This window comes from Alosa pseudoharengus, unplaced genomic scaffold (assembly GCF_046254945.1).
Source record: "Alosa pseudoharengus isolate Yale_2024_CS ecotype anadromous, Long Island Sound unplaced genomic scaffold, YU_APseudo_1.1 YU_APseudo_1.1_scf_10, whole genome shotgun sequence".
NCBI classification, from domain to species: domain Eukaryota; kingdom Metazoa; phylum Chordata; class Actinopteri; order Clupeiformes; family Clupeidae; genus Alosa; species Alosa pseudoharengus.
In genome coordinates, this window is record NW_027468565.1 from 18,563,135 (window position 1) to 18,575,634 (window position 12,500).

Here is a 12,500-nt window from a genome sequence, read left to right on the forward strand (position 1 = left end):
GCTTTACCCCCAGTGCGGCCTGTTTGTTCATACCACGCCATGTGTTCATGTTGCGAAGAAAATACGCCTCAAGTGGGCGCAAAAACGACAGTACATCTGCCCCACAGAGTGTAAGAACAAACAACCCCTTCAAGATATTGTAATGAGTATATCAGTGTATGGTGTGTCATTTTCCACTGCTCTGGGGATCCTACGCCTGGCGCAACAGACTACTGAACCCATTCACTGATTCAAATCATTTCCTTCCCTCCAACACACATCCCCAGCACAGCCAGGGAGCCTCACACCCAAACTCAATTATTCCTGATCCCAGGCGATGACTAAACGTTGCCTGGCACCTATGCCAGTGCCAATCCCTCCTCCGCTGCTGGATCGGGCAAGTTGCCCCTTACCCCTAACAACAACACCCCCCACCACCATCACCCCTCCGAACCCACACCCCAACCACACCACCCCAACCCAGCTGTGGCTAGCTCTGTGGTGTAGAGAGGAGAGGAAATCCCAGGCAACCACCCCCCCCTCACCCAAACACACACACACACAGACATACACACTTTGGCGCCTACAGCCAGGGCTCCAGTGGGTCTATACCAGCACACAGTATGCCCTTGGGCAGTGGCAGCACCTCTGCCCCACTCTTGCCCCTGCCCCCACTCCAGACTGGCGTGCTACAGAGGGGCCTGCCTGCCTCCCAGGGCTGGCTGGAGGCTCCTCTCCACTCATCTCCTCTCCTCTCCACTCCTCTCCACTTCTCTCCTCTCCTCTCCACTCCTCTCCTCTCCACTCCTCTCCTCTCCCCACTCCTCTCCTCTCCTCTCCTCTCCACTCCTCTCCACTTCTCTCCTCTCCTCTCCACTCCTCTCCTCTCCACTCCTCTCCTCTCCCCACTCCTCTCCTCTCCTCTCCTCTCCACTCCTCTCCACTTCTCTCCTCTCCTCTCCTCTCCTCTCCTCTCCACTCCTCTCCACTCCTCTCCTCTCCACTCCTCTCCTCTCCTCTCCTCTCCTCTCCACTTCTCTCCTCTCCTCTCCTCTCCTCTCTACTCCTCTCCTCTCCTCTCCTCTCCACTCCTCTCCACTCCTCTCCTCTCCTCTCCTCTCCACTCCTCTCCACTTCTCTCCTCTCCTCTCCTCTCGTCTCCACTCCACTCCTCTCTTCTCCTCTCCTCTCTGCTTCTCTCCTCTCCTCTCTTTTCCTCTCCACTCCTCTCCTCTGCTCTCCTCCCCTACCACACAAATTCCTGGTCACTGTGCCTAATTGCCACCATTAAAATTCTTCTCGTTGTTCTAGTCCTGCTTGTTTCCTCTCCCCTGATCTCCCTCTCTCCACCTCACTCTCTTTCTATTTCTCTCACTCGTTTTTCTCTCCCTTGTTCTTACAGCCATTCCATCACTCTCTCTCAAAGCACACACACACACACACACACACGCACACACACACACACACACACACACAGTCACAAGCCATGGCTGTATTTTTCTACTCTTGCAGCACATAAGTCTTCTGATTAGACTAGTCTTCCAGCCCACCCCAAAGCCTGACCACAGCCTTGGTAGGATAGACACCTTGTGTTCAGGCACTAGGGAGAGCTGATCATAGCCTTGGTAGGATAGACTCATTGTGTTCAGGCACTAAGGAGAGCTGATCACAGCCTTGGTAGGATAGACTCCTTGTGTTCAGGCACTAGGGAGAGCTGATCACAGCCTTGGTAGGATAGACTCCTTGTGTTCAGGCACTAGGGAGAGCTGATCACAGCCTTGGTAGGATAGACTCCTTGTGTTCAGGCACTCGAGAGAGCTGGGGGAAATCCCCACAACAGTAAACAAACACTCCACCTTAGTTTTGGAACATGTCTGGGACTCAGCATTTGTTTACACACAATTAAATCTAGATTTTGGTTTTGTTTCCTTAAGACAAAACTGTTCAAACTTTATAGAAATATGTGTAAATAAGAAGTTACTTCATGCCATTTTTAATGTTTTCTCATGTTTTCCACACCCGGATTGGTTACTATACCAATAAATGTTCAAATGCCCCTAAACTTCAGATGGAGTTGGGTGATAATTGTTCCACCATATCTGCAATGAGTTCACTGTAATTCCGACACCACAGCAAGTATAACTGTGCGAACTGGAGGAGCATGTATGGGCAGACCGATGGCATACCTTCAGAGAGCACACTATGCTAATGCTGCCATTGCAGGGAAGAAAGAAAGGAAAGGAACAGGGAAAAAAGCCATGTGAAATCTGAACACATGATTATATGGTGGGCAGCTTTTTCCACCTCATTCGCATGCACACAGACAGGCAGGCAGGCAGAGCTGGGGGAGCTGGATAGGGATGGGACTTACCCAGTGGCTTGTGCTCTTCGCTGGGGGAGAGCCTGGAGTAGGGGGGAGGCGGCGACTCTGAAATACAAATGAGCCAGGTTAGAATTCATTCATTTAACTTTATTTCGCCATGTATACAGAGATACTAGGAATTTGATTTGGTCTTCTCCATGCAGGCAACACAAAGTGCAACAGAAAGACAAAAGAAACAAAACAAAGACATAAACACAATACAAGGACAAACAGAACCATTATGAGCAATAAATTAATAGGAATGTAAATAGTGCTGTGTTAAATAAAAATGAAGTGCAATGAAGTCCAAGTTTAAGAGATATTTAGGAGGGCTACTGCCTGTTGGAAAAAACTGAGAGTAGAGAGTTAAGAGTTAGGGAGCACCCTCAGTAGCACCCAGGGACCCAGGGCCACGGCCATGCCGAGTCTTTGCTATCTATGTCCATGTCAGATCTGGGGCCGTGAACTACCAGGGTCAAGTAGTGCTCTAGTCCTCTAACACACAGAGCTGATGTTCTGAAAAAGGCCCATGTCATAGGTTGTTGTTGATGTTTTTGTTTGAAGTAAAGGGCAAGCAATCATACTCTAAAATCTGTGTGTGTGTGTGTGTGTGTGTGTCATTTTACAGTAAAATTCTGTAATTAATTTGTAACTGTGACTAAACTCACAAGAGAGGTGTGTAAGTAGACAATAGAGATGTGCTTTAAGTTACTTCAAGCACGCAATGTGTGAGAACGTGAATCTTCCTGGGAGGAAAATCCTTTTTCATTAGACTGCATACATATCAAAGTAAACTTTTATTGGAGATCACAAATGTCAGCAGATATGATCCACAAACTTGGACAACTATCTGAGATCTTGAAGTTGTGTGCAGAAAATAGAAAACTCTAAGATCAGGTGTCAGGTATCAGGTGGGCTAATTATTTTTAATTTCAGACATTCACAGGAGGGTGATTTCTGTAGGGGATTTCCTGCAGTGGTTGATTAACAACTATGAAACATAACTGCTATAGAATAGCATAATGTCTATAAAAGACTAAATGTACACTTTATTTTATAATGTGCTCTCTCATATTTGTTCATCTATCAATAACAACATGACCCACTCAGGGGAACCTCCACAATTCCCAGGTGGGATAGCTAAGGAAAGGAAACGCTACATGGACAACTTGCAAGTTTAAAAAGTAAACTGTCAGGTTTAGCCTACTTTCTTCTAGCCTAACTTCTCTCTTCTAAATACAAAGTGAAAATGTTCCATATAAACCATTAACTCACTAAAATTGAATTGCTTACCAAATAAGTAGCTGTAACATTTGAAAATAATCTCACACCCAATGTAAAAATGTACAACGAAGATAGACAAACAACAGAATAAATCAAATAGACTTGGTCAACTCTCAAAGGTTCCTAATTCGTAATTTCTAAACAGAAAACTAACAACAGCAAAGTTTGACAAAACAAAGGAAGGCAAACTTTGTGAACATTACGTGACCTCGCCTATAGGGAAAAGGAAAAGAAGAAAAGCATAATAGTGCCGGTCTCTTTAAGACTGGCGGCAGTGATTGCCAGGATCCTCACTCAGTCCCTCAGATCCACGCAGCTAGTCTGCCTGGCGCCAGCAGTATGCTAACTGTATATTATCACCGCTCCTCAGCTAAATAGCATGGGGGACCTCCTCGGGAAAAAAGGCTTTTTACAGCGCAACTTGAAACTGATCTCATTTCAAAGGGATAATGCCTGACCAAATAAAAGAAGGACAAAATGGGGTTTTGTCTGTTTTAACTGCTAATATCCTTTGGTTGAAACTTTTGTGTTTTGTGTTTTGTTTGTGTGTGTGTGTGTGTGTGTTTTCTTCAGGAACGTCGTAAACTTTTATTTAGTACCCGACTTTTGGAGCTCAACAAAGAAAGACCCACGTTATCCTGTTGTGAATCCCTACCAAAATAAATGTTTTGTTCATTTCAAATAACTGGGGTGTTTTATGGAAGTATGCAGTAAGTTCGCTTATAATACTGACCTCACTCTGAAAGTAATGTTTGCGGCAATGCGTGTTTGTGGATTTTACAGGCGCTGTCCTGTAATTAGCCTACTATATTATGGAAACGCCATGCGACAGAAAAAAAGCTGTTTAAGTCGTCGAATCGGATTGACAACATTAATATGCCTTACTAAGTCATTTTCCATGCAAGATGGACTTGAGAAGAAAAAAGGCGCATTAAAAACGTCCAATAACTATGTCTGAATGTGTCTCTCCCCAAACAGCATGAGAGGAATTGCACTTTTATCGGGACACGCATGAGCGCGCACGAGCTATGTCTACTGAAGCCCCACTAAAGGCCCAGAACCCCGAACACACAACGTGTCCATATCAGCTGAAATGCCCCGCAATTTCACGATAAATGGCATGGCGCCGAGGTGGTGACTGCCCTTTGCGCACAGACTGGCGCAAAACCCCGGACTAGATGATATCATAAGTCTTATTCAAAATGATTTAATACTTAATTCTTTGAAGAGTGGGCTCTCTATGCCCTCTCTCAATCTACAAATGTCGTTCAAACTGTATCTAGTCGCTGTTGCCAGGCTACATACGTTAAAGGTAGAGAGGACTCTAAAGTAAAAGGCTGGGAGGCTGTCGTGCGAATCAGCAACCACACAAGGGTGCCGCTACCTCTGCCAGCTCTCTATCAGTTTTAAGATCTCTGGTGTCGTGTCTTTGAATCAGGCCAGCCTACGGGTCGTAGCCTTTTGGCTCCAGCGAACGCGGATGTTATGGAAAGATCCAGCCCCGCTGCCAACACCAGAGACAGAAATACCGATGCCCCCATCTTTACAAGCGATATTACACGTGGTCAGCGGGTCATCGGGGCCAAGCGCCCCAGTGTCACAGGTCGGCCAGACCACAGCTCCAGCTTGGCACGCTGCACCGGGAGGATGTTGCAGCGATATGGACATTTAAGCACAGCACAACACTCGAGAGAGGTCCCTTGGATGAAACTCAACAGTGCGAATCTACTTTTAAGTCGAGTTTACCCTTTGAATGAGCCTTCCTTCGTTAAAAAACGTATTCTCCACCTTAATTATCTTACAGTTAGTGACACTGCAATCATCGAATCAAATGATCTGAGTAGCAATAAATCTATCATTTGTTTCAGTGGTATGTTCACCCTGGGTCCCACCTTTACCTGCTGTAGAACCCTGAGCCATAGCCATAGCAAGGAAAGTGATTCAATCCAACGCTCAGAAAATTATTTTACAACTTTACAACCGACTGAGTAAGTATTTAATGAGCATAAACGTTTTCCATAGTTGCGAAAATCGAATGTGATGGGAGGATGATATAAAACACAACAACATAGCAAATTACTTGAGAAATATTTGAAAATGTTAACATTTCCATCATCAAACTTCGAAAGGCCCCAAAGCTCTTTGCGGTGTTTTCTGACACATTTGTGACATTTTACGCACACTGCACTAAACCGGCCGACAATCATTTTACCTGGCTCAGACATCAGGAAACAAACCTAGGACAAACTAAACAACATGAAGCTGAGAGAGTAGCCCAAACATTAAAAACCAGAAAGAAGCACTTTAAACAGAGCAGCCCAAACAAGTAACCTGACCATTTGGAGTCTCAAAGATTTTTCAACTGTGTCTGGCTGAACTCCATACATTTCTATTTTTACCTACACACCAGCATTATCCAACAGTTTGTGCATGTTGCCTTACCTGGCCCACAGAGTCTGCTATAGTGATAGGGATTACAACACACCGAAGGGCCGTCCTGGATGCCGAAGCCCTTGCACTCACAGAGCGCTTTAAGCTGGGCCGTGTGCTGCAGGTCCGACCACCGGTAAAGCTTACACAGAAGCAGCTGCGGAGGAGCCATGTGGCCGCCCAAACGGAGTTCTGCCCGGGACACCATCACACAGTCGCTCGGCATCCCTCCCTTAGATTCCACGGCCTCCAGCAGCGTATCCAGCGTTTTCTCTTTCAGCCTCTTCAGAAGCGAGTAGGTGGCGGTCTTGAGTTCCTGCTCCATAACAGAGCGGGGCTTCGGCTCCTGACCCTCGGGCGAACTGCAGTCCCGAGAACTAGTGTTCCTCAGCGCGAACTGGCAAGAGCCGGGTTCCTTACCCTGAGCCGTCTCTGGGCTTCGGGATCCGGGGTGGTCCCGATCTTTAAACAAACAGCACGTAACAGTTCTACAGTCGCTGTCCTGCACGGATCGGGGGCTTTCCTGCTCCAAAGCAGGCACCGCACCCCCATCTTGGTCCATGGTGACCCCCGTGTCGCTACACTCCACGGAACTCCGAGCACACACTCCCCCATAGTCCACTACAAGCGACCCGCTCGGTGTCATCGGTCTGAGTTCCGTCTTAGGAATTTTCTCTGGGTTGTTGCTGCACAGATCGTCCCGACAGCCCTCGCTACATTTGCCATTTCCATCGCCCCCGTCCTTATCTGGAATCAATCGGCTTCTCCAGAGTCGCCGCACAAGACCTGAGCGTTTCGTCCTGAACATACGACAATTTAAAAATCTATATATTTTTTATTTTTGTTCAGATCTTCGCTGGTGATAACTAACTTTAGGTTCGTTGCACAACATTAATGTTGGTTGACTGCCGTGCAACGCATGCACAGCCAAACGCCGAGTATTGATGGGAAAAGCACAACATTAGGTTGGAAGCTATATGTAATGTTGCATTAAAAAAATACACAAATTAACTAAAATGCACGGTTACACAGAAATCAAAATGCATTCATCTACGAATATGGTACTGTCAACTGCATGCAAAACTGTTATCCATGTACGGGACCTCACGCCTTGCCTACAGCTATAATATCTTCGCTAAATCCGTTTCAATGCACATGAAAGAATCAAAACCGGAGGAAACTTGATGACTTCAGCTAGCCACCATCTCCATGGCCCGCTGCGACCAACTTGTGCACAGGCAGTGGGTTCGGACTTTGAAACCCCCTCAGATTCACTCTTTAAAGCAGCGCTGAGAACATGAATGAACCGGCCCCGCAGCGGATTAATCCCCCAAAGAAAATCCGTTCGGAATTCACTTCACAATCACGTTTGTTTCCCAGCGTTGGGGCAAACTCCTTTAACAATCCAAAAATATCCCTCCGAGGCGAAGCCAGGAAGAGTAACAATCCGTGGACTAAAGCGGTGCTCCTGGTTCCGCGTTCAGGTCTGCTCAAACTGCAACCCAGATCTCTTTCTTTCTCCGTTTCTCTCTCTTTTTTCTTTTTTTCCCCCTTCGCTCAAACACACATACGCACACACACACACAGTCACACACACACACGGGGCCCCCGAGGAGAGCGCTGGAGCCATTGGCTGGCTCCCATCATGTGCTAGTCTAGACACTTTGGCGGCTGGGAGCTGCACTGATTGTTGCGCAAACAAGGTTTCGAGTTTCTTTAACTCTTAAAGGCGTAACATCCATCTCCTTCTTTCGACTTCAGATGTTGTCTCTTTACTTATACTCTCAGTTTTAAACTGAAAAAATTACAGAATCGGGGAATTATACAGTCCATCCACAAATATAATAAACCAGAACATTTGCCAAGGAATCTTGAGTCTATTTTTCAATGCAAAAAAAAAAACACTGGCTAATCTTTATTGTTGTTTAAGAGGACTTTGGCAGTCTCAACAATTCACTAAATGTGGTGTTTGCTATCATGGCGCAGGCGCATGTTACCTGCACACAAGGAATTTCCAGTGGAGCGGGAAGCCCGCAGATTCCATGGAATGACCTCATGGCGCGCCAGGGGCCCTCATTCGGCTGTGAATTCCAGCCACGTACCACAATATTCTAAAGTCGAGAACATCCCCTCACCCGCGTTTAGACGCTATAACGCTTGTGTGATGTGTTAGGCCAAAGTGTCTTCCACCTTCAATATTTCACCATAGTGCAAAATAAATGAAGTGTACTAGCGGATGGGCGGTAGGTCTTTATTTGGACATATTGTACGAGGTATAAGCACTGCATCATTTCCCCATAGTGCAGGTAAGACAGTGGGTAAGTATGTCATTCACATGTCTCCCACAGAGACAACTGACTCAACTGTTAGACACAACATCTGACAAACAGCCCCAATAATCTGGAGGATATGATGCTTTTGTTTGTGTTTTCTCCTTAATTTCAGTCCTCAAGTAAATGACAGTATAGAAAATAGAAGAGATACTGCACTTAGACCTACTACTAAAGTTATAGTCACTAATAGTAGTAGCAATAATAATAATAATATTTCCTAATAATAATATATATTATCATCCTAATAACATGTTCCACTTAGCTAGAGGGAAAACACTGTATTATAACAAGAACGCAACTATAATCTCAGCTGTGTGGCTTCCAACGCGTTTCCTCTCTGAGCACGCGAGTAAAGGGTTAAAAGCTTTGACTGGAGTCGACCGGGCGGGGACACGCCCCCGATGTATTAACTTGCTCAAAGTAGCAAAAGTTCAGCAATAAGCACTGGCTATTGGCTCCCCGGCATTTACTACCTGCCCCCCGAGACAGGGATTGGTTGAATGCGGGGAGAAAAAAACGCAAATAGACGCACCCACTGTAGTTGCATTTGACAGTGAATGAAATAAATTCCTTATTCCTTGGCAAGTTGCCAAAAGGCAGCATAGAGTTTTTACATGCTTATACAACAGGAAGATGTGTAAATACAGTTTGAACAATGCATTGCTGACAGCATTATTAATCAAAAGACCAAGTGTCAAACACATTTAAAGAGGCAGGACAAACACTGACAGAATACATCAAACAAACAGTTCACTTATATTTTAAGTCTACTGTCAACTTAAATGTACAACATTATTTTCTGTTTGAAAAAACTGAGATGACCACTATAGATGCTGTTATATTATAACAAATTATCATATGGACTATACTAATTGTAAAGTGAGGTCTCTCTCTCGCTCTCTCATAAGCGCTGCACACTGACACACACACACACACACACACACACACACACACACACACACACACAGAGAGAGAGAGAGAAAGAGAGAGTGGGAGAGAAAGAGAGAGAGAGAGAGAGAAATAGACACACTTGTGCACACACATGAACTTTGTCAGACCCACCAATACCCCCCCCCCCCAAACACACACAAGCACATTACACACACACACACACACACACACCACACACACACATACACACACACAAACTCATGATTGTGACTATATCTCAAGAGTGTTGAATGTGAGAGTGTGTGTATGTGTGTGTGTGTGTGTGTGTGTGTGTGTGTGTGTGTGTGTGTGTGTGTGTGTGTGTGTGTGAAGATTGCCGGTGTGTGATCTGGTGTTAGGTTTCTCCTGGGCCGGTTCACGGAGGTTGCTGCAGGACTAACGTGCGGAGCCCATCACGCCTGCACCGCATTGGATGCACCTGTCGCACACACACACACACACACACACGCCTTTGTAACTCAATCACACGTACGGCGGAGCAAAGAAAACTGTTATTATAGACAGACGCACTGTTTTAAATCTTTCTCACACACTTGACCATACAGGGCATGACACCACCACTGTCTGGTGCCCAAATGTTGTAATGAAAGACCTGGCCTCTCCCAGCCAAGAACACAAATCAGTCAGAAGAGATACTCTGGAGAATAGGGGCATTTTAGTGAACAGTGCATTTTACGTACACCAGCCATGTCATTTGAAATTAAATAGGATGAACTGCACAACAAGGTTGAGTGTCCAAAACAAGCATGCAAAATTACTCTGAGCTGTGTCGATGTGATAATGCTACGTTAACTGACTCTGCGGTGCCATGGTTGTGGTGGGACGGACGAGCTGCAAGCTCCAAGAATGACATATTTTGTTTTTTATTTCTGTCTGCCCAGCTGGAATTCCAAGAAAGAACTGGCATTTGTCACAATTTTTATTGAGTTTTCGAAGAGCATTCTGCAGAATGACAAGCAAATAATCAACAGAAACAAGTAAAGCTCCGTCTGTAATTTGAGCAAGATGAAGGGGAACTCTTAGAACAGGGAGTTTGTCATGCTAGTGAGTCCAAGTTGTGTGTAATGTTACCACAAAACCCAGCCATCACTTGGCTAATATGAAGCCATCCTGAATGGTTTAATTAAATCATATTTGGGATAGTTATTACTCTACTCCACATTTCAATTCTCATATCACACAGTAGGTGACATCAGCAACATTTCAGTCCTTAATTTTCATAGTAGAGTTATTCATCTACAGAAATAACCGCAGTGTGACTCAACATTAGGACTGATACTATAAATGACCCAGTTGGCAAAGAGGCCTTCTCTCTCTCTCTCTCTCTCTTGCGCTCTCTCTCTCTCTCTCTCTCTCTCTCGCTCTCTCGTGGGCGCTCATGTATTCTGTGTCTCGCACAACCCTTCTCTGACAGGCCTCGATGAATGTCTTACTCATCAGACTGTCGAACAGTAGAAATATTTCAGAGGGGTGAGGAGTGTGTGTATGTGTGTGTGTGTGTGTGTGTGTGTGTGTGTTGGAACCCTGTGTCCACTGCTCTCAGCCTGGTGCACTGGCCCTAATGTGTGTTGCATGTGTGAAGGCGTGTAAGGAAAGACCTCTTCAAAGCGGAGGAGGTAATTGAGTCGAAGGGCTGAAAACAGACCACAGCTGTTCACACCGGCTGCCCCCCCACCCCCGCCCCCCCCAATCCACCCATGCCCCACTCACTGTCCACCCCCTCAACACACACACACACACACACACACACACACACCACTGCCACGCCACCGCCGGGGCGCACCATTGGCACCCCTGGAGACTCCTGGGTAATACTCCAGCGGCGGCGGAGCAGGGAGGGGAGTGGAGGGGAGGGGAGGGGAGAGGAGGGGAGGGGAGGGGAGAGGAGGGGAGGGGTGGGGAGGACAGATGGACGGATGGACGGATGGACAAACACTTCAGAGGGAGAGGAGAGCAAATTAAATGATGGACACATACGGACTAGCCACAGGAACCTGAGGATGGAGGGACAGTTGTGAGTGTGTGTGGAGTGTGAGTGGAATAGAGAGGGGGGCCATGGGAGATACTAGAGACAGCATGGGAGAGAAACTGAGAGACAGAGAGAAAGAGAGAGAGAGAGATGGTGAGAGAGGGAGAGAGAGAGAGAGAGGCGTGGGAGAAATGAATGTCTTGTCCTGGCGTTGCGGTCGTGCTGAGAAGCCCTCCTCCTTTGATCAGCCACATGACTCCTCTTCAGCACAGGCTGAAGGAAGGGATAGCCACACGGTCTCACGACTGATTGTGTGTGTGTGTGTGTGTGTGCGTGTGTGCGCAAGGGAATGTTGGGCACCAGGCCTCTCTGTAGGGATCCCCTGGGATATCTCTGCAAAGGGGAAGTCCTGTTGTCCTGCCATGACTGCGGTAGATTGAGCTACACCATGTCAGAAATGCTGCACTGACTTTTCCATTTTTCATCAGCACAGGAAAAAATCTGGTGTGTATGTACCATGTGTAACCATATGGTCAGAAAGAAACTGTGTGTGTGTGTGTGCATGAGAGAGAGGCTCGATGGTGTTTTAAGCCCCCACCGTCGACTTCAGGCGGAGGCAGAGCTGGGACTGTCAACTTCAAGGCACCTAACCTTAACCCTAACCCTAACCCTTGCCTAACCCTAGTACCTTCCATGCAGCGCTGTCTGGAAGATGACGTTGGGGGCTTAAAACACCAAACACCAGAGAGAGAGAGAGAGAGACAGAGAGAGAGAGAGAGGGAGGGAGAGAGAGAGAAATTGAGCATTTCTGTTTGTTGGAGAGTGTATGTGGAGAGTGAGAGAAGACAGAGAGAAGACTGAAAGAGAAGGCAGATGGGAGGAAGAGAAGGAGGACAGCAGAGGAAGAGAAGAGAGTGAGTGAAAGAGAAGTGAGTGAGTGAGAGAAGTGAGTGAGTGAGAGAAGTGAGTGAGTGAAAGAAGTGAGTGAGTGAGAGAAGTGAGTGAGTGAAAGAGAAGTGAGTGAGTGAAAGAAGTGAGTGAGTGAGAGAAGTGAGTGAGTGAGAGAAGTGAGTGAGTGAGTGAGAGAAGTGAGTGAGTGAAAGAGAAGTGAGTGAGTGAAAGAGAAGTGAGTGAGTGAAAGAAGTGAGTGAGTGAGAGAAGTGAGTGAGTGAAAGAAGTGAGTGAGTGAGAG

At 46.4% G+C, this 12,500-nt stretch overlaps 1 protein-coding gene across 1 annotated transcript in view; it reads right to left on the reverse strand.

Annotated features, from left to right (window-relative positions):
• smad6b (SMAD family member 6b) overlaps nt 1-7,731 on the reverse strand; it is a 40,828-nt gene extending 33,097 nt beyond the window's left edge. Inside the window, exons 1-2 of the mRNA XM_076266509.1 lie at nt 6,068-7,731; nt 2,351-2,407 (exon numbers count right to left, since the gene is read on the reverse strand). Coding sequence (XP_076122624.1) covers nt 2,351-2,407; nt 6,068-6,863 — 853 coding nt within the window. The 5' untranslated portion in view covers nt 6,864-7,731. The remainder of the gene's footprint in view (nt 1-2,350; nt 2,408-6,067) is intronic.
• Between the last annotated feature and the right edge of the window lie 4,769 nt (nt 7,732-12,500).